The 19,393-nt window shown below is 42.8% G+C and overlaps 1 protein-coding gene across 4 annotated transcripts in view; it reads right to left on the reverse strand.

Moving 5' to 3' along the window:
• Positions 1–2,119: 2,119 nt before the first annotated feature.
• The window catches only part of cyld2 (cylindromatosis (turban tumor syndrome) 2), a 30,916-nt gene continuing 13,642 nt past the window's right edge, over positions 2,120–19,393 (reverse strand). For all 4 annotated transcript variants that reach the window (XM_078418763.1, XM_078418760.1, XM_078418761.1 and 1 more), the window contains exons 7-14: positions 16,622–16,729; positions 15,116–15,195; positions 14,153–14,219; positions 11,507–11,636; positions 9,520–9,628; positions 6,830–6,948; positions 4,128–4,332; positions 2,120–2,604 (exon numbers count right to left, since the gene is read on the reverse strand). In XM_078418763.1, the coding sequence (XP_078274889.1) occupies positions 2,429–2,604; positions 4,128–4,332; positions 6,830–6,948; positions 9,520–9,628; positions 11,507–11,636; positions 14,153–14,219; positions 15,116–15,195; positions 16,622–16,729 (994 nt within the window). In that variant the 3' untranslated portion in view covers positions 2,120–2,428. The remainder of the gene's footprint in view (positions 2,605–4,127; positions 4,333–6,829; positions 6,949–9,519; positions 9,629–11,506; positions 11,637–14,152; positions 14,220–15,115; positions 15,196–16,621; positions 16,730–19,393) is intronic.

A 19,393-nucleotide genomic window follows, 5' to 3' on the forward strand; every position in this document is an offset into this window, starting at 1 on the left:
TTCGCTCCAGAGATGCTGCCTGTGCTGCTGAGTTATTCCAGCATTTTGTGTCTACCTTTGATTTAAATCAGCATCTGCAGTTTTTTCCTATGCACTGTTACGATCTTGTTTGACCCAATGCCTTAAGCCCAACTTTGTTGCAGTCCAAACTCTTTGCTAGGTCATGGTGTTGAGAAGAATCCTGTATGAATTTGAGGAGCAATCTTGATCGACCTAATCCATCAACAAAATAAGCATCCGTATCTTGTTTTTTTTCCAAACTGGTTGCTTCATTGTTGAGTAACATTCTACATTTGAAGAGCACTTTGAGGTGAAGTTGTTTGAAGGATCCATGAGGAGATACGGTGTGAGATTTTTCTTACTGTTATCGTCTTGTGAAATTTCTCATTTATGATCAGGCATCCAACGAAACCATAAATTCCCTTGAGTTTTTTTTGTTGTGGATGAAACCAATCATTCCTGGAAGTGTTGCAGGAGAACAATATAATGGCACCACTGGCCCCTCAAGCTGACCGTGCCATTAGATAGGATCATGGCTGATCTGCCCCAATGACAACCCCTCATCAGTGCCAGATCAAACAGCCCTCAATTCCTGATCTTTGTAAAATTTGTCTACCTCTAAATATTTCTGGCAGTAATAGTTTCCAAAGTAAAAGGGAGTAGGCAAACATTTCCTATGTAAGATTATCGCAGTAGTTGATGTTAACAGAGACCATGGATTGAATGAATGGTTTGGTAAGGTCATAAGTGAGAGGTAGAATTAGGCCATTCGGGCCATCAAGTCTACTCCGCCATTCAATTGTGGCTGATCTATCTCCCTCCTAACCCCAATCTCAAATTGTGGAGTACAGAGGCAAATAAATAAATGATAGGTCTTTGTCCCAAACATTATGGAGAGCACTGTATTCATAGAGTTTAGATAATTTTGATTTCAACAATTATGAAAACAAAGGAATAAAGTTTTTTTAACTTCCTAACACCCAACTTTCCACTGTGCAAATAAAAAGATCCATCTACACAATATGGAAGGCATTAAAGAAGCAGGTCAAATGAACATCATCAGATTTTCTCTCTACAAGTTGACAATCCAAAACATTCCAGCACATTTTCTAATGCAGAGATTTAAAAACCAGTGGATGAAAGGCAGTTTGGAGCATGCATCACAATGCGATTTGCAAGATCATCCAATCTGCCTAATGAGGTTCGTGTATGGGAAATTCCAGAAACAGTCCATGAAGATTACTTGAATTAAGTTTGCACACTGAGCTTTTTGTCATATGTGCATCGTACTTCAGAGGATAAGAACTCATTGTGTGGGCAAGTTGAGCTAAAGGGCCTGACTCCAATTCTATACTGTGATTTCAATGGTTGACATAAAGTAAAATTTGGTGTATAAATTTTTTTTCCCTAGTAATTTTTCATGAGATTCCAAGGGAGTAAAACTTGCACAACAATGTGTACATCACCAGGTTTTCTCAAAATGCATGAAGCTGCATTAGCTGGAGTCACCATGTTGTCTCGGAGATCGGTGGCTTTTACACTGGATTTTGTGGTACAAGTCCAAAAATGCATTGATGTGGACTGTGCAACGAGTCATCACGATCATGCTGGAAAGAGATCAAGTCATTTGCTAAAGATTTCATCAAATTCAAATCAAAATCAATCATTTTTTCCACTGTTGATTTATCCAGGTGGTGTCAACAATACCAAGCACGCAGATGTATTAGTGGAATTGTAATTATGTGGAGGGCAAATGGTCCCTCTGTTCTTATGTAGCATATTTAAACAATATATGTGTGTTAATTATATAATGCATTCAGTGCTTTGAAAGGAGATGCAAGTTCTTCATATTGGCTGATAATCAGCAATTGCCTGCTTTAAATCAAATAGGATTATAAAGGTTTCTGGGCCAGCTTCTTCCCAGCTGTTATCAGGACACCTTTAATCAGTCTTTATCATGCACCAAATGTTATCCCTTTTATTCCCTTTATCGTATATCTGTGGATAGACTGATTGTAATCGTGTATTTTCTTTCCGCTGACTGGAAAGCATGCAACAAAAAGAGCTTTTCATTGCCCCTCAGTACACGTGACAATAAGCTAAACTAAAACCGATATAATTCACCTAGCAAAATGTAGTTCCACGCTTTATTTTAATTTTCTGCACAATTCTCCGATATATATTCATTAATGTGCAGAAACAACCAGTAAAAACTGCAGTTGAACATTCATTTAAAATGTGATTTCATCATGAAATTCAAACAATTACTCTTATGTACAGTATTACTTTACAAAGTCCAGTAGATTATTTGATAGTGAAGGAATTAATCATTTTTTGTGCATTGCTATTGAACCAGTCATTCAGCGTAATAAGGGCCATTTCCATTTGTTATCCGGAGCAAGATCACCCAGCCGTTAGATCTCGAGGGTCACTTATACAAACACATCCTTGGGCTCCGGTACATGCACAGATAGGCATCACAGAAAAGTCTTTTGGCAAATCCATCAAGCTGTTTCAGGTTGGTGTAAGCCAGCTTTTCCTCTGACATCATCAGGTAATCACCTATCTGTGGACAAACCGTAATCTCTGGGATATTCTCTTCATCTAAGGCAGACAGAACAGGTTGGTCAGTGATGGGGAAATAAAAACTTGCATCAGTCTATGTACTAATTCTAATTCTAATAAACCAATATGCACATAAGTCTAAGAAACAAATAGATTTAAATGGATAGAATTTGTGTGTTCAATTATTTTATCTATGAGACAAATGTTATAATATATACCTATTTAGATCATGCAGGTGAAGTAGACTAAAGCCAGAGATGTGTGTTTGGGACAGGAAAATTAAAAATACAGTATAACCGTTCAGATTTCCCTATGATTTTGCACCTAACAAAACAGGTTTTTATTTTGCTGGCTCTCTTTAAACTTATTTTGACTTTGTTCCCAAGCTCCTATTAAATTCACTGGGGTCTTGTTTCCATGCTCACTTTTAACTCCTTCCCACACTGACCTTTGTGTTCCAGGGCATCCTACACTTATCAGGCCACGCGCACATTGGAGGAACAACATACCATGTTTCACTTGGGCAGCTTACAACCCAGCGGTATGAATATCTCACATTTCAAGTAACCCCTCCACTGTTCTCATCCCTGTAAATCTCCGTTATCACCTCTTCCCCATCCAACAATGGGCCATTATGGGCTCCACACTTCATTGATCATCTGCTGCCTGCCCTGTTCTTTTCTGGCCCTTCCCTACCTCCAGCTTCCCCCCCCCCCCTTTCTGTCTGAAGAAGGGTCCCGACCCGACCTGTTCTTTTTCTCCAGAGATGCTGCTTGATCTGCTGAGTTACTCCAGCATTGTGTCTATCTTCATTTTAAACTTTACCAAGTACACTGGAAAGCTCAGCATCAGAATTAAATGGCACAAAAACAGGTCCTATCATTCCACCCCATCTATCTGCACCAACCACGATGCCAATCTGTGCTTATCCATTTGCCTGCATAAAGCACATATCCCTCTTCATCTTTCCTATCCAAATGTCTTTCACACGCTGTAATTGTATCTGCCTCTATCGTCTCCTCAACCTGCGCATTCCAGATAACCACTATCCTGCGAAAAAAGTCTGAAGGTCTCGACCCAAAATGTCGTCTGTCCATACCATTCCCAAATGCTGCCTGATCTGCTGAGTTCCTTCAGCACTTTGTGTTTTGTTGGAGAACTTCTAACTTCTCACAATCTACAGAAACTGGTATCTCCTGCTAGTTAAAGGTTCACTGTACCTCCTGCTAAAGGAATTTCACACAAAGGGTTCGTTAGGAGCCTTAATCTTCCGTAAACCAGAGGGAGGTATGTGTAGGAAGGAACTGCAGATGCTGGTTTACACTAAAGATAGACACAAAATGCTGGAGTAACAGCGGTTCAGGCAGCATCTCTGGAAAAATGAAGTAGGCAACGTTTCAGGTCAAAACCCTTCAGTCTGAAGTAGGATCTCAACCCAGAACATCACCTATTCCTTTTCTTCAGAGATGCTGCCTGACCTGCTGAGTTACTCCAGCATTTTGTGCCTATCTTCGTGAAGACCAGTATACTTGGTGTGTGTAATATAACCAATAGAGCTTTACCAATTCGATCAGCCATGCTGTCAAAGAACACCCACGAATGTTTGCTGGAACCATATTTCACAAATGACACATAGTGGCTGGTTTCAATGCAAAGTACTGCAAACAATTCCATCTTGTGTCGTGGAAAAGGGGCTTTGATGCAAACATTGTTCGGAAAAGGAAATGTTCTGAATTGATGGTCCTTCCTCCCCTTGTGGGAATGAACCTGTGGAAAAATCCCAGAGCAAAATATAATATCGGAGACAAAGTGGGATTCAACATAGTTTTGGATTCATGAACAACGTATTAGAGCATCTCATTATTAGTAACGATGCGCAAACGCTTTTAAAAGAAAGTGATTTCACCAAAGAAAGGGATATACGAACTAGGGAAATTAGCATTTCAGATATTACTAGGACCGGCTCCAACATGACCCCCTAGTCTTTCCTGAAAGCCCACAAAAGACCAATGTCAGTACCAACTTTGGACATAGAGCGTGGAAACAGGCTCTCGCCGAGTCTGGGCCAACCAGCGATCACCCCATACACTAACACTATCCTACACACTAGGGACAATTTTATCAAAGAGAACTAACCAACAAACCTGTACATCTTTGGAGTGTAGAAGAAAACCGGATCCCTCAGAGAAAGCTCACGCAGTCACAGGGAGAACGTACAAACTCCGCACAGACAGCACCCGTAGTCAGGATCAATCCCGGGCGGGGCCTGGTGCTGTAAAGCAGCAACTCTACCATTGCACCGCCCTGTGGCCAGTTGAAAATCAGCACCTACTGTGGCTTTTCACACTGGGTCTTGGAGTGCAGCAATCTCTGGATGCAGGCTTTGGTGATAGGAGGATGAATGTAAGTTTACTCATCAAGTTTATCCTTAGTCAGAGGATGATGTTGATCAGTTGGTAAGAGTAGAGCATTTGATCCTGATGAAATGAAGTGGCGCACTTTAGCAGGACCAATACGTTAGGACATTATGCATGGGAGTGCCACATTGCTGGAGGGATGTGTGGGCTTTGCAGAGGGTTCAGAAGAGCTTTGCCAGAATGCTGCCTTGATTAGGGGGTTTTAGCTATAAGGAGAGGTTGGCCAAACTTGGATTGTTTTCTCTGGAACGTCAGAGGCTGACAGGAGACCTGATATAAAATGATGAGAGTCATAGACTCTGATGCTGCCTGACCTGCTGAGTTACTCCAGCATTTTGTGAATAAATACCTTCGATTTGTACCAGCATCTGCAGTTATTTTCTTACAGAGGCATAGACATGGTAGACAGTCAGACCCCCCCCCCCCCCAGGGTGGAAATGTCAAAGACTAGAGGGCTGAACTTTAAGGTGAGAGGGGCACAATTTAAAGGAGATGGGCAGGGCAAGTTTTTTCCCCCACAGAGAAGGTGGTGGATGCCTGGAATGCACTGCCAAGGGGAGAGGTGGAGACAGGTACAATAGTGCCATTTCAGAGGCTTTAATATAGGCACATGAATATGCAGGGAATGGAGCGATATGAATCACTTGCAGGCAGTGGAGATCAGTTAAACTTGGCATCATGTTCAGCATGGACATTGTGCGCTGAATGGCCTGTTCCTTGCGCTGTACTGTTCTGGGTGCTACATTCAATGTTACTGCTCGAGAATATTGAAAAACGGAGGGACTTTGCTGCACTAGTCCATAGACCCTGAAGGTGGGGAGCAGCACAGGAAAGTAAGGTGGTACATGGGATACATGCCTTCATCAGCTGGGGCTCAGAACAAGGGAGCCAGGAGGCTATGTTACAACTTAATAAGACATTGGTAGACCACAGCTGGTGTACAGTGTACAGAACTGATCACCACGCTATATGTCGTTTGCACTGGAGAGGACATTCACCAGGATGTAGCGTTTCAGCCATGACAGGCTGGACAGGTTGGCTTATTTTGCCACAAGGTGGAGGGAGGCTGAGCCGGGACTCAATGGAGAACAACATAATTATAAGGAGCAAAGATAAGAGTATATTGGAAACTTTTCCTCTCAACAGAGACATTTAAAACTAGAGGACATATTTTTAGGGCAAGAACATCAAAGGGATCTGAGAAAAGAACTTTCACATCCAGGGTGGTCTGGAATCTGGAACATGGCCTGAGTGGATAAGGGGAGGCAGTTGCTCACATTCAAGTATCTAGAAGAGCAGGTGCATTGTGAAAGCACGGATGGCCATGGACAAAGTGCAGGTACAGGGGATTAGTACATATGGATACATGGGGATGGAGGGCAGAAAGGTCTATTTCTATAGCGTATGCTCGATGTAATGAGAGTGTTTAGTTTTGGAGATACAGCGTGGAAACTGGCCCGTCAGTCCACCAAGTCCATACCGATCATCCGTATAGACTAGGGGCTATTTACAGAGGCCAATTAACCTGCAAATCTGTACGTCTTTGGAGCGTGGGAGGAAACCGGAGCATAAGGAGAAAATTACCAAGGTCACAGGGAGAATGTACAAACTCCATACAGACAGCACCTGTGGTTAGGATCAAACCCGGGTCTCTGGCGCTGTGAGGCAGCTACACTGCCGCTGAGCCACCGTGCCGCCCAGAGAGTGGAACTAACTACATTTCAGTCTGTCAAGTTTTGATATTCAGTCTTCATTATTGTCTGGGTTCAAACCCATATTTTAGATTTGAAAAGATTGTGGTGTAATTGGTTTAGTACTCAATTAATTTGTTGATAATGAATCCATACCTGGCTGTTGCAAGTGTGACAGTACTGCTTTATAGCACCCGGACTCAGCATTGGATCCAGAAGGCACTGAGCACATTCATATTCAGCCACCACTCCACAAATGAAGCACTGCCTCAGAGCTGCAGAGAACAAAAAACAACACTGCTATATTCTTCAAACGCACAGAATGAGTTATCAGATTTCACTTCATCCATACTCCAAGCAGTAATGAATCTGGGCTATAAGTCAGTGATGTAAAAGTTAATGGCAAAATCCTTAACAGAGGGATCTTGGAGTCCAAGTCCGCAGCTGAATGATAGTGGCAACACAAGTAGATCGAGTGGTAAAGAAGGTGTTTGGTGTGCTTGCTTTCATCGGTTGGGGCATCGAGTGCAAGAGTCAGGAAGTCACGGTTAGGCTGCATTTGGAGTATTATGTGTAGTTCTGTTCACCCAATTGCAGCAAGGATATGGAGGCTTTGGAGAGGGTGCGAGAGGTTTACCAAAGTGTTGCCTGAATTAGAGGGTATTAGTGTTAAGAAGAGGTTGGGGTTTTTTTGTTTTGTGTTGGTTTTGTGATTGTGTGTGTTATTGCTTTATTTTTATTGCTTCTTATTGTTGGACTGTGGGTAACGGAATTTCGACCAAAAGACATGTTTTTTGGATAACAATAAAGGCGATTCTGATTCTGACAAACTTGGATTGTTTTCTCTGGAATATCAGAGGCTGAGGGATAACCTGATATAAGTATATAAATAATCACCGGCATAGATAGGGTACACAGTCAGAACCTTTCTTCCTCAGGGTGCAAATATCAAAAAGGCATAGCTTTAAAATGAGAGGGGCATAATTTAAAGAAGATGCACAGGGCAAGTTATTTTTTTAAACAGAGAGTAGTGCTGCCAGAGGTGGTGCTGAAGTCAGATATGATAGTGCCATTTGAGGCATGTGAACATACAGCCAATGGAGGGATTTGGATCACATGAAGGCAGAGGAGTTTTAACCTGGCATTATGTGTAACATGGATATTGTAGGACCAAGATCCTGTTCCTGTGGTGTACTGTTCGGTGTTCTATGGAATACTGTCTAGTATTGGCAGCTGTACAAAGCACTGTGGTTGTCTTCCTTCGCATGGAGTTGAAATCCAACTAACTGGATAACAAGTGTCGGAAGGAACTGCAGATGCTGGTTTAAATTGTAGACAGACACAAAAAGCTGGAGTAACTCAGCAGGTCAGGCAGCATCTCTGGAGAAAAGGAATAGGTGATGTTTCAGGTCCAGACCTTTCTTCAGACTGAGAGTCAGGGGAAAGCGAAATGAGAGATACAGACAGTGATATTGACTGATATGAAACAAATAACAAGAGTGTTAGTAACTGTGCAAGTTGATTGTTGTTAAAACTGAAGGAAATTCTGCCACCTGAATAAAATCTGGTCTTTTAATGATGGTACGATCACAGCAACGTGGTTGGTTTTTCATGAGTCCTAGCCTGTCATTCGATCAATGAATGTTTCAAACACTTTCTGTGACCTACGTGAAAGTAGCACAGCACTGCCTGTTTCAGGACAATTAATGGCAATCTTGCCAATAACAACCCCATCTCTTACATAGAAACATAGAAAATAGATGCAGGAGTAGGCCCTTTGAGCCTGCACCGCCATTCAATATGATCATGGCTGATCATCCAGCTCAGTAACCTGTACCTGCCTTCTCTCCATACCCCCTGATCCCTTTAGCCACAAGGGCCACATCTAACTCCCTCTTAAATATAGCCAATGAACTTGAACAAATAAGGTATGTGGGTGTACATGCAGGCGCGTCTGAAGAAAGGTCACAACTTGAAACACCACTTATCCATGTTCTGTGGAGATGCTGCCTGTCCCACCACGTTACTCCAGCACTCTACGTCTTTTTTTGAACGTACATAATTTGTTGAGTAATTCATGTCATAAAATATGTGACTGATACCATTTCAATCACTGCTGTTTTGTGAGATTCACAGAAAGGCCTCACAAGCTGCGGCACAGTGGCGCAGCAGCAGAGTTGCTGCCTTACAGTGGCCAGAGACCCAGGTTCCATCCTGACTGTGGGTGCTGTCTGTACAGAGTTTGTACGTTCTATCTGTGACCACGTGGGTTCTCTCCAGGTGCTCCAGTTTCCCCCCACATTCCAAAGACGTGCATGTTTGTAGGTTAATTGGCTTCTGTAAATTATCCCAAGTATGTAGGATAGAACTAGTCTACGGGTGATTGTTAGTCAAGAGAGAGCTAGATAGAGCTCTTAAGGATAGCGGAGTCAGGGGGTATGGGGAGAAAGCAGGAACGGGGTACTGATTGATAATGATCAGCCATGATCACATTGAATGGCGGTGCTGGCTCGAAGGGCCGAATGGCCTACTCCTGCACCTACTGTCTATTGTCTAGTCTGTGCCGACTCAGTGGGCCGAAGAGCCTGTTTCCACACTATCTCTAAACTAATGCTGTAATTTACAATAGAAACTACATGTACTCAATGTCCACGCTGTACTTGTGCTTTTTCTGTACAAATACTACTCAATATACAAATACTGATAGCTGGGTGCAATCACAGTATGGTGTTTATAGTAATTTGCTACAATTGATCCACTTGCACATTTTACATGCAATGCTGTAAAAGAAAACTGAATCTTTATGACACAATTAACTGAATTATACACATTCAACCAATACTTACAGTTGTTGAGTAAATCTGTAATATCGAGTTCCAGCGAGGGCATGATTTCTGTGAACATTTTAAACTGTTTTCCAAACCTGGGCATCTGGATCAGCAGACATGACGGGATCTGAAATTGAAATACCATTGGAAAGTTGGGAGATTCTAGTAACTATTTGATAATATTTGAGAAGGCAGTGGAGGCAAATTCACTGGATGAATTTAAAAGAGTTAGAAAGAGCTCTAGGGGCTAGTGGAATCAAGGGATTGGGGGGGAAGGCAGGCACAGGTTACTGATTGTAGATGATCAGCCATGATCACAATGAATGGCAGTGCTGGCTCGAAGGGCCAAATGGCCTCCTCCTGCACCTATTTTCTATGCTTCTATGGTTCTAATATAACTCCACATTGCCCCAATATTCCTTAATGCCAGCTTTAACACTTAATATCTATCTAAAATTTTAGATATTGTACACAGCACGTTTAGTTTAGTTTAGTGTATTATTGTCATGTGTGCAGAGGTGCAGTGAAAAGCTTTGTTGCGTGCTATTCAGTCAGAAAGACGATACATGATTACAATCAAGCTGCCCAGATACAGGATAAAGGGAATAAAGCTTAGTGCAAGATGGAAGTCCAGTAAAGTCCGATTAAAGATCGTCCCAAAGATCTCCAATGAGGTAGATGGTAGTTCGGGACCGCTCTCCAGTTGGACAGAGGGGTTGAGTTTATTGTCACGTGTGCTGAGGTACACTGAAAAGCCTTTGCTGCGTGCTATCCAATCAGCGGAAAGAATACATAATTACAATCTGATTCAGTTGCCTGATAACAGCTGGGAAGAAACTGTACCTGAATCTGGAGATGTGTTTTTTCACATTTATGTACCTCTTGCCTGATGGGAGAGGGGAGGAGAGGGAGGTGAGACGTTCTTGATTATGCTGGTGGCCTTGCCGAGGCAGCAGGAAGTATAGATGGATCAATGGGAGTGAAGTTGGATCGCATGATGGTCTGCGTCCACAATTCTCTGCAATTTCATGCAGTGTTAGGTGGAGCTGTTCCCAAACCGTCCTGTGTTGCACCCCGATCACAAGATCAGAGAGACCTTGATCCCCATTTTAATTTCAATTTACTGGCAGTTTTATGTAAAGTGTGAAATGCAGCATTGGGAAGAAAGGAGGTACTTGAAACTGGCCTAAAATTGAATCCATATTGTCATGAAAAGAGACCTTGATAATACGAGCATTACTCAAACTTATACCACAACAACAACATTATAATGAAATGCACTACAATTCACCAACAGAGCCCATAATGACTTACCTTGTAAATCAAAAACAGTTTTCCAAGCCAGGAGCACATAGAGCCCTGAATACTGAAGGATCAATTTTACAATAAATACTAATACTATAGTAGGCTTAGTCACCTTAATTCCAACTTGCAATTCACTTACAGCCCAAAATGCCTAGTGATTACACTACTTTTTTAAAGAGTTAATGGGCAGCACAATGGCTTAGGTGGTAGAGCTGCTACCTCACAGCAACCAGACCCGAGTTCGATCCTGACCTCAGGTGCTATCTGTGTGGAGTTTTCACGTTATGCATGGGTTTCCTCCAGGTGCTACTGTTTCCTTGTGTTTGTATGTTAATTGGCCCTCTGTAATACTGCCCTTGTGTGTAGGGAGTGAGTGGGTTAACATAGAACTAGCACGAATGGGTGATCAGTGATCAGCATGGACTCAGTGGGCCGAAAGCCCTGTTTCCCTGCTGTATCTCTAAACTAGTCCACAAATTAAACTTTAGAGCACTAGTGAAGAAATTTGAAGCAGTTTGTTCAGAATTTCTTAGTGGGTTTTGAAAAGTTAATTGCTGAGCAACTCACTGAACATTAATAAAGTGAAATTAAGATTAGTACAATGTTATTTCTAGTGAAGCTATTCTTGCAGGCAAACAGAATACTTTAATATTTCAGAGAAAAAAAGTTAGTGTTCTGGAAAAAAGAGAGAGCAACCAACCTCCTCAAATTTCAAGTCACAGGAGAGGAAGGATCGCTCCAGGAGAAACTGTACTGTTGGCACTTTAACGTTGTCATCTTTATCCAGGATTATCTGATAACAGTTGCTCTCCTGAACTTTCTCACCCGACCTGAAGTGTGCACATGAAGAATAACACTATTCTTGTGTTCACATCAATAAAAAATGTCATCACTTACAGCCATCAGTACAGTAACTAGAAACAAACTGTTAATAAAATTAGATGGGGTTAGGATTTGAACATAGTTTAGTTTCAGAAACTGTCTATATATTGCAAGGAGGCCAGTTTTAATTTAGGTTACCGAGGAAACATCAGAAGGAAAGAGAAAAGTGAAGATGTAATGAGTTGAAGACACAAGGAACTGCAGGTACTGGTTTACAAAAAGAAAAGGCACAAAGTGCTGGAGTAACTCAGTGGGTCAATCAGCATCTCTGGAGTACATGGATAGGCAACGTTTCGGATTGGGATCCTTCTTCCGAATGACTTTAGTGCGGGGGTAAGAGAAAGCTGGAAAATTGGTGGGGGCGGAACAAGGGGGTCGGCAAGTGATGTGGAAGCAGGTGAGGGGGGGGGGGGGATTGGCTGATAGGCCCCACCTGAATATGCATTATTTTCTCCCTTTCCCCTTCCCCTTCTTTCCTCTGCCTTCACATTTTGTGCCTCTTCCATCTTTATCTCCTTATCTCACACCTTTTGTCTTTTCATCTCTGTCCTTTGTCCTACTATCTACCAATTGCTCCAGGATGGCCAGTTTAATTGTTCAAATCTGAGACAAAAATTAGTGTTTAAACTTTGTACGGCCACTGCAAGAGAATTCTATGGATAAAATCAGTGTAAAAATTACAAGAACTAAAAATTCTAATTTAATTTTCAGAATTGTCCTCCAAAACAAGTTAATCTGATTTGTTCCTTTTTTAAAAATATGTGAACAAACGTGGCTCAAGATTAAAGCACAATGCTGGGGGATCACAGTGGGTCAGGCAGCATCTTGGAGATGGACAGATTGAGATCTACCTTCAGAGTGATGAAGTTGGGGGAGAGAGTCGTTGTCACCTACTGTATGGAGTTTGTACGTTCTCCCTGTAACCACGTGGGATTTCTCTGGGTGCTCCAGTTTCCTCCCACACTCGAAAGACATCTAGGTTTGTAGGCTTCTATGAAATTGTAAATTTTCCATAGTGTGTAGCACACTGCGAGTGTATGGGGTGATTGCTGGTCAGCGAGGACTCATTGGACTGAAGGGCCTCTTTCTGCGCTGTATCTCAAGTCTAAAGTAAAGTCTACTCCACCCATCTTCCCATCACACTCACTCACCTGTATCCACCTATCACTTGACAGGCTTTGCCTCACTCCCATCTCTCTTCCCCCTACTCGAATCTGAAGAAGGGTCTCAACCAAAAGGCACCTGTCCATTCCCTCCACAGATGCTGCCTGACCGGCTGAGTTCCTTCAACAGTTTCTTTTTCGCTCAAGATTCCAGCATCTGCAGTCTTTTGCAATCGCCATGGGTGGAGTTCATTTTGGTTTCAAAACTATACAGGGAATCGATTATTTTCTCTCCCTTGCTGCCTCATAGCGCCAGAGACCCAGGTTCGACCCCGACCTCAGGCTCCGTCTGTACGGAATTTGCACGTGCTCCCTGTAACCGCATGGGTTGCGTCCGGGTGCTCCAGTTTCCTCACACATCCCAAAGGCGAACAGGTTTGTAGGTTGATTAGCTTCTGTATATTGTTCCTAGTGTGCAGTATCTAACTATTGTATGGATGATCGTTGATTGGTGTGGACTCGGTGGGCTGAAGGACCTGTTTACACAGTATCTCTAAACTAAGCATGTCAGGGCTATTGGTGAGTCCAGAGACAAAGATATAAATTAATCAAGATCTTCAGGACATCCAAGCTGACACAGGATATGAAAGAAATGCCCTCTTGTAATGAGCACGATTTTTATTTCAACGTTGAAATAAATTTGAAAAATTCAGAACGACTTTCTTATGTAAAACAAAACTGTTACTGTAGAACAAATATTCACAAGGAAAACTCCAGATTAAAATCTGGGACAGCTAGTGACAGAAACAACACATTTTCATGACTTTTAATGCATTTTTTTCTTCAACTTTTTCTCTTGACAAAATTAAATAGTTTAGAAATTAAAGCTAGAATGTGTGTGAAGTTCATAATGAAGGACAATTTCAAAATTATCACAGAACTTCCAAGTGAAGCAATACGTGCATTAAAAACTAGTCCAATTGGTACCAGAATCAATTCAAATTCAGTTTGAATCAAAAAATTAGTTTTTCAAACTATGGTGATCACAATTGATATCAAGTGGGGAGAAGTTGGAACAAAAAAGAGAATGCTGAAATAATACAGTGGGTCAAGCAGCATCTGTGAAGGTGAAAGGTGTTTGCCAATATCTAGCGGGGAGTCCTGATGCAGAGTTTTGACCTGAAACATGGACATACACCTTTTGCTTTCACAGATGCTTGACCAGCTAGGTTCTTCCCTCATTGTTTTTTGTTCAATCTCTTTCAGCTTCTGAGTTGGATTAGTTTAATGGACATGAACTGATCAGAAATGAAGTCTATGAAGAAATGTCAATAGCTTTAAAAAAAAACAAAGAAAATTACCTGATCTTTAGCAGTGGATCAACTGCCAAGACTTCATGCAGTAGGACATTGATGAACTCTTCTGGATCTAGAAGGCAAATGATCAGAAGTGTTCGTGTTCACTTTAATTTTAGTTATTTAGAATAGTTCAGGAAGATGGGCACTGGCAGATTGCACTCTGTACATTCGTGATAGGTTAGTCACTGCTCTGATTTGAAGAACGGCACTCAGCAGATCCAAAATAATGCTTTGTTTTGCATGCAAAAGTGTGGGCCAGGCTCTCTAATACAAAATATAATTGATGTTAAATAAACTGCAGTTATAAACACAATATCATTCAGGTTTTAATAAAGGAAACCTTATTATATGTTGGGTTATCACTCAAGAGTTTGCTAACAGAATGTTCGGGTCAACACCTGTACCTGGCAGATGATTGTCATTTAAAAATATCCTATTGCAGTTAATGTTAGACACAATCCAGAAGGAAAATTTTCCCCCTTATCCAAGTACATCGACGAGAAAGCAAAGGGAAAACTTAAAAGGATCAAATTTAGATTTATTTTAGAATGCCATAGTTCTGAAGATCCTGGTGTTGGTCAACATGCAGTTCAAGGTATATTGTATTGAACAATAAGGGGGACAAACCAAACTTTAGAAGCCATAGGTTTAACGTGAGAAGGGCAACATTTAAAGGAGATGTGCAGGCCAGTTTTCTAGAGGGTGGTGAGCGTTGGAACGCGCTGCCAGGGGTGGTGGTTGAGGCAGATACTATATCTGCAGCATCAGCAGTTCCTTCCCACACTTCATAGACTTCCTTGACCACACATTGTTCTAGATATGAGCATCGGTCTCAATTTCACAAAATGTATTTAGACCAACCCGGTTGTCATTCCTGATTGCCCAAAAAAAACAAGGAAACATTGCAACTCAAAAATAAGAAGGCATCAGGAGAATGTTTGCACTTAACGAAAATAAAATAGTTACCCTTCTCTGCATTCACAAACGTGTCACATCCTAAAAGCTTCCTCAATTTCATCACCTTCTCTGCATTCACAAACCCAGTCCTAGGATAAAAGTATTTGGTGGTTAACTCTTGGCGCCTTGAATATTTATTTAAATATCCGGACCCTAGATTACAAAAGTGCAACAGTTCAGAACACTTCTACACTGCACTGAATTTTCTGACAACATAAAAAAGTCTGTAAAGGACAAAGAATGAGTGGGAGGAAATCTTAATAAAAGGAAGTGCTGGAGTAACTTAGCGGGTCGGACAGGATCCATAAAGGGAATGAAAAAACAATGCTTCTAGTTCGCACACTTGAAAATGGTCCTGAACCGAAATGTTATCTGAAGAGTCCCAACATGAAACACTGCCCATCCATTCCCTCCACAGATGCTGCCTGTCCCAACGACTTAGTCCAGCACTTTGTTTAACTGAAGATTCTCGCATCTGCAGGTCCTTGTGCTTCTAGATGGAAATCTTATTTCTTAATCGTTCCAACAGCAAATCGATAGTTTCACTGAAAAGATGTATTCTTTACCAATTAATCTTGGGCCACTAGACCACTAGTCAGAAGAAATAGAAGTGTATATAAAGTGGCATAAGTAAAGGGGTATACAGTAAATCTTCCCCATAATGGACCATGGTGGGTGAGTGGAGGAGATGCCGTTCATTATTGCCAATTGCCTGCTATAACCTTGTGATGGGGTTTCAAGTTTAACCCAGGCCAGGAGGGAAAAAACCCGCCGTGGGGGTGGGTTAAACCAGCAGGATTCTCAGGCCAGGGAGCCACTGAGCCCCCAGCCCCACACGCGGTGCGCCAGGGGAGGGCCCCGGTACTTACACCACCTTCTTGCTGTTCGCTCTCTCCGATCCCGCAAACTGGAGCACAACGTAATACCAGCTCGTTGGGTAACTGGCGGAGGTGGGGAAGGGTTGCAATGGGAGCCTCAGTCCGCTATAACCAAAACCTGCTCAATGGAGGGCCGGGTTAGCTGTATTTTCAATCATTGGTCCACAATTCGTGTCGCCAGTACAGATGCTCGCCTGATTTTAGAAAACCCAAACTTCCACCTATGAAAATGACTGATGATTCCAGATCCGGACAAATAACTACATGGAATTAATCCCGCCCTCAAACAATTTGCACAGTAAGTATTGCAAAGTAGAAATTAAAAACAAAAACTCTGGCTAATCTTCTATTTGATCCCAGATTTTAAAATCATTTTTTTATTTCAATAGACTTGACCAGCAAACTGAACAGAGAGTGTCATTCAATCTGGAACATCACTGCCACATGCCGGCTCCTCATCATCAAAGTGGAACCAAAGTCTATTCTTGCCGATTATTTTTAAAATATTTAAAAGTTAAGAACAAATCTTTAAATTGCCAGGTGCACGAGGCTTGGTCGGCATGGACGAATTGGGCCGAAGGGCCTATTTCTGTGCAGTATGACTCATTGCAGAATCGATACTGTGATTCTCACTTACCTTCGCAATGGGTTGACTATATCCTCCCTCAGTATTCGTTGAATTTTCTCATCATGTCCTCCGGGATTGTGAAGTATACCATCCAATACTGAACTGAACGTGAACAAACTGAAAAAATTCATGGAAAGTAAAACAATGAGACATAACTCCGGAGAATTCGCTCTTACCTATGTGGAAATAAATGGGCTGGAAATAACAACATTTTCCATGAATGACATTCAGCTTCACCTTTAATCACCTCCAGATACATCACAATTCGAGAGGGGAATACCCCCTTCTTGACTTCAATGGACCCTAATCTACACTTGCCCTGTGTAAAATATCAATGGAGCTAAAGGTAAAAATCTACCTTCAGGTATAAAATGAAGAACACATGGGGATGGGGGGGGGGGAACAAACATATCCTCGAAATTATCCCGAATGTTCAGGCCCACTCGGAATATCTGATGCATCCAACACAGCACAGGGGCTGTCTCAGCATAGACATCAATGTACATTGACTGAATCTCTTTCCACCCACCCTCACACACAAGCCTGTTAATTATGTTAATGTGGTCTAGTCCATGAGATGCTAGACATTCACAAATACTTGGGATATGCATTTACTCTTCTTTACATTTAAAACATTACAAAGGCTCCACTCCACACAATAAATGTCAAAAAAGCTAACTGAAAGTAATTAGAATAACATTTTTTTCTCATGGGAGCAAATTACTCTCATTCATTTAAATTGGCTGTGTTCACATCAGCTTACCCTGGGAAGAAAAAAGACAGTGCTGGAGTAACTCAGCGGGTCAGAGAGCATCTCCGGAAAACATGAATAGGTGATGTTTCAGGCCAGGACCCTTCTTCACACCCTGAATCAATCTGAAGAAGGGTCCTGGAATGTCACCTATCCTTGTTCTCCAGAGATGCTGCCTGACCCGCTGAGATACTCCAGTACTGCGAGTCATTTTGTACACCAGCACTCGCAGTTGACCTCGTCCACAGCCAACAATGGACCATTGTGGGCTCCACCTTTCCTAAGTCATTGGTGCTGGCTCTGTTTTGTTCTCAACTTTTTCATACCTCTAGTTTCCCCTGTAACCTGACTCTCAGACCGAAGGGTCGCAACACGAAATGTCACCTATTCGTTTTCTCCAGAGATGCTGCCTGACCCGCTGAGTTACTCCAACATTTTGTGTCTATCTTCGGTGTAAACCAGCAACTGCAGATCCTCCCTACACATTTGCAGTTCTTTGTTTCTCAGCTTTAACCTGACGTTGGCTGGGCAGACGTATCAACTCAAGAGCTGGAAACTCTGCAGAAGATCATGTCCAGTGGGACTCCATGAGACCCGAGCACAGGAGAAGCCAGCAAAAGAGTAGAACACTCCACTGTCAATTTAAACCAATGCTAGCAATGGAAACGGGGAATTCTGCAGCAGTACATGTTCAAGTCCAGCTTAGTGCTGGCATCAATGCAGGGGCTGTATTCATTATATTGCTCATTGAAATCTGCTGCAAGTTTTCAATAAAGTTCTCTTAATTTCATATATCCAGTATTTTGTTTCTTATTTGCCACAGAAACCAAATTATACACCGCATACAGTGCACTATACCAGACAATGTACACGTAATCTTTTTATAATTACACTTAAGGCACATTTCACACCTATTTCATGTTTGAGCTGGTTCATGGAGGGGAGGGAATGGGTACAAGCATAAAGAGAATGTTGACACCATTCGTTACATACTAATTAGAAATGAATGCAAAAGGAATAAGAATGAAGTGCTGGAATACTATCCAGTACTCTCTTCAGTTAAAGCACAATTTTGCACAAGGTGGCGGCCAAGGGATACAAAAGTGGGTGTCTCACAGTGCCAGAGACCCTGGTCGATCCTGACCTTGGGTGCCGTCTATGTGGAGTTTGCATGTTCTCCCTGTGACAGCGAGGGTCTCCTCCGGATGCTCCGGTTTCCTCCCACATCCCAAAGGCGTGCGAGTTTGTAGGTTAATTGACTTTTGCAAATTGCCCCTGTTGTGTAGGGAGTGGATCCGAAAGTGGGACAATGTGATGGATATGGATTTGGTGGGTTAAAAAGCCTGCTTCCATGTATCTCTCAAAACTGCAAATGTTGAAAAAAGAGGCACCAAGCCCCAAAACACAAACACATGCAAGACTTTTAATTTTGAGTAGGAAACAACTGCAGATGCTGGTTTAAATCGAAGGTAGACACAAAGTGCTGGAGTAACTCAGCGGGACAGGCAGCATCTCTCAAGAAGGAATGGGTGATGTTTCGGGTCGAGACCCTTCTTCAGACTGATGTCAGGGGAAGTGGGCGAGGGACAGAGAGAGGGGGGAGAGGGGGGGGAGAGGGGGGGGAGAGAGAGGGGAGAGGGGGGGGAGAGAGAGAGAGAGAGGGGGAGAGAGAGAGAGAGAGGGGGGAGAGAGAGAGAGAGAGAGAGGGGGGGGAGAGAGAGAGAGAGCGGGGGGGAGAGAGAGAGAGAGAGAGGGGGGAGAGAGAGAGAGAGGGGGGGAGAGAGAGAGAGAGGGGGGGGAGAGAGAGAGAGAGGGGGGGGAGAGAGAGAGAGAGGGGGGGAGAGGGAGAGAGGGGGGGAGAGGGAGAGAGGGGGGGAGAGGGAGAGAGGGGGGGGAGAGGGAGAGAGGGGGGGAGAGGGAGAGAGGGGGGGAGAGGGGAGAGAGGGGGGGAGAGGGAGAGAGGGGGGGAGAGGAGAGAGGGGGGGAGAGGGAGAGAGGGGGGGAGAGGGAGAGAGGGGGGGAGAGGGAGA

This window comes from Rhinoraja longicauda, chromosome 22 (genome assembly GCF_053455715.1).
Source record: "Rhinoraja longicauda isolate Sanriku21f chromosome 22, sRhiLon1.1, whole genome shotgun sequence".
NCBI lineage: Eukaryota > Metazoa > Chordata > Chondrichthyes > Rajiformes > Arhynchobatidae > Rhinoraja > Rhinoraja longicauda.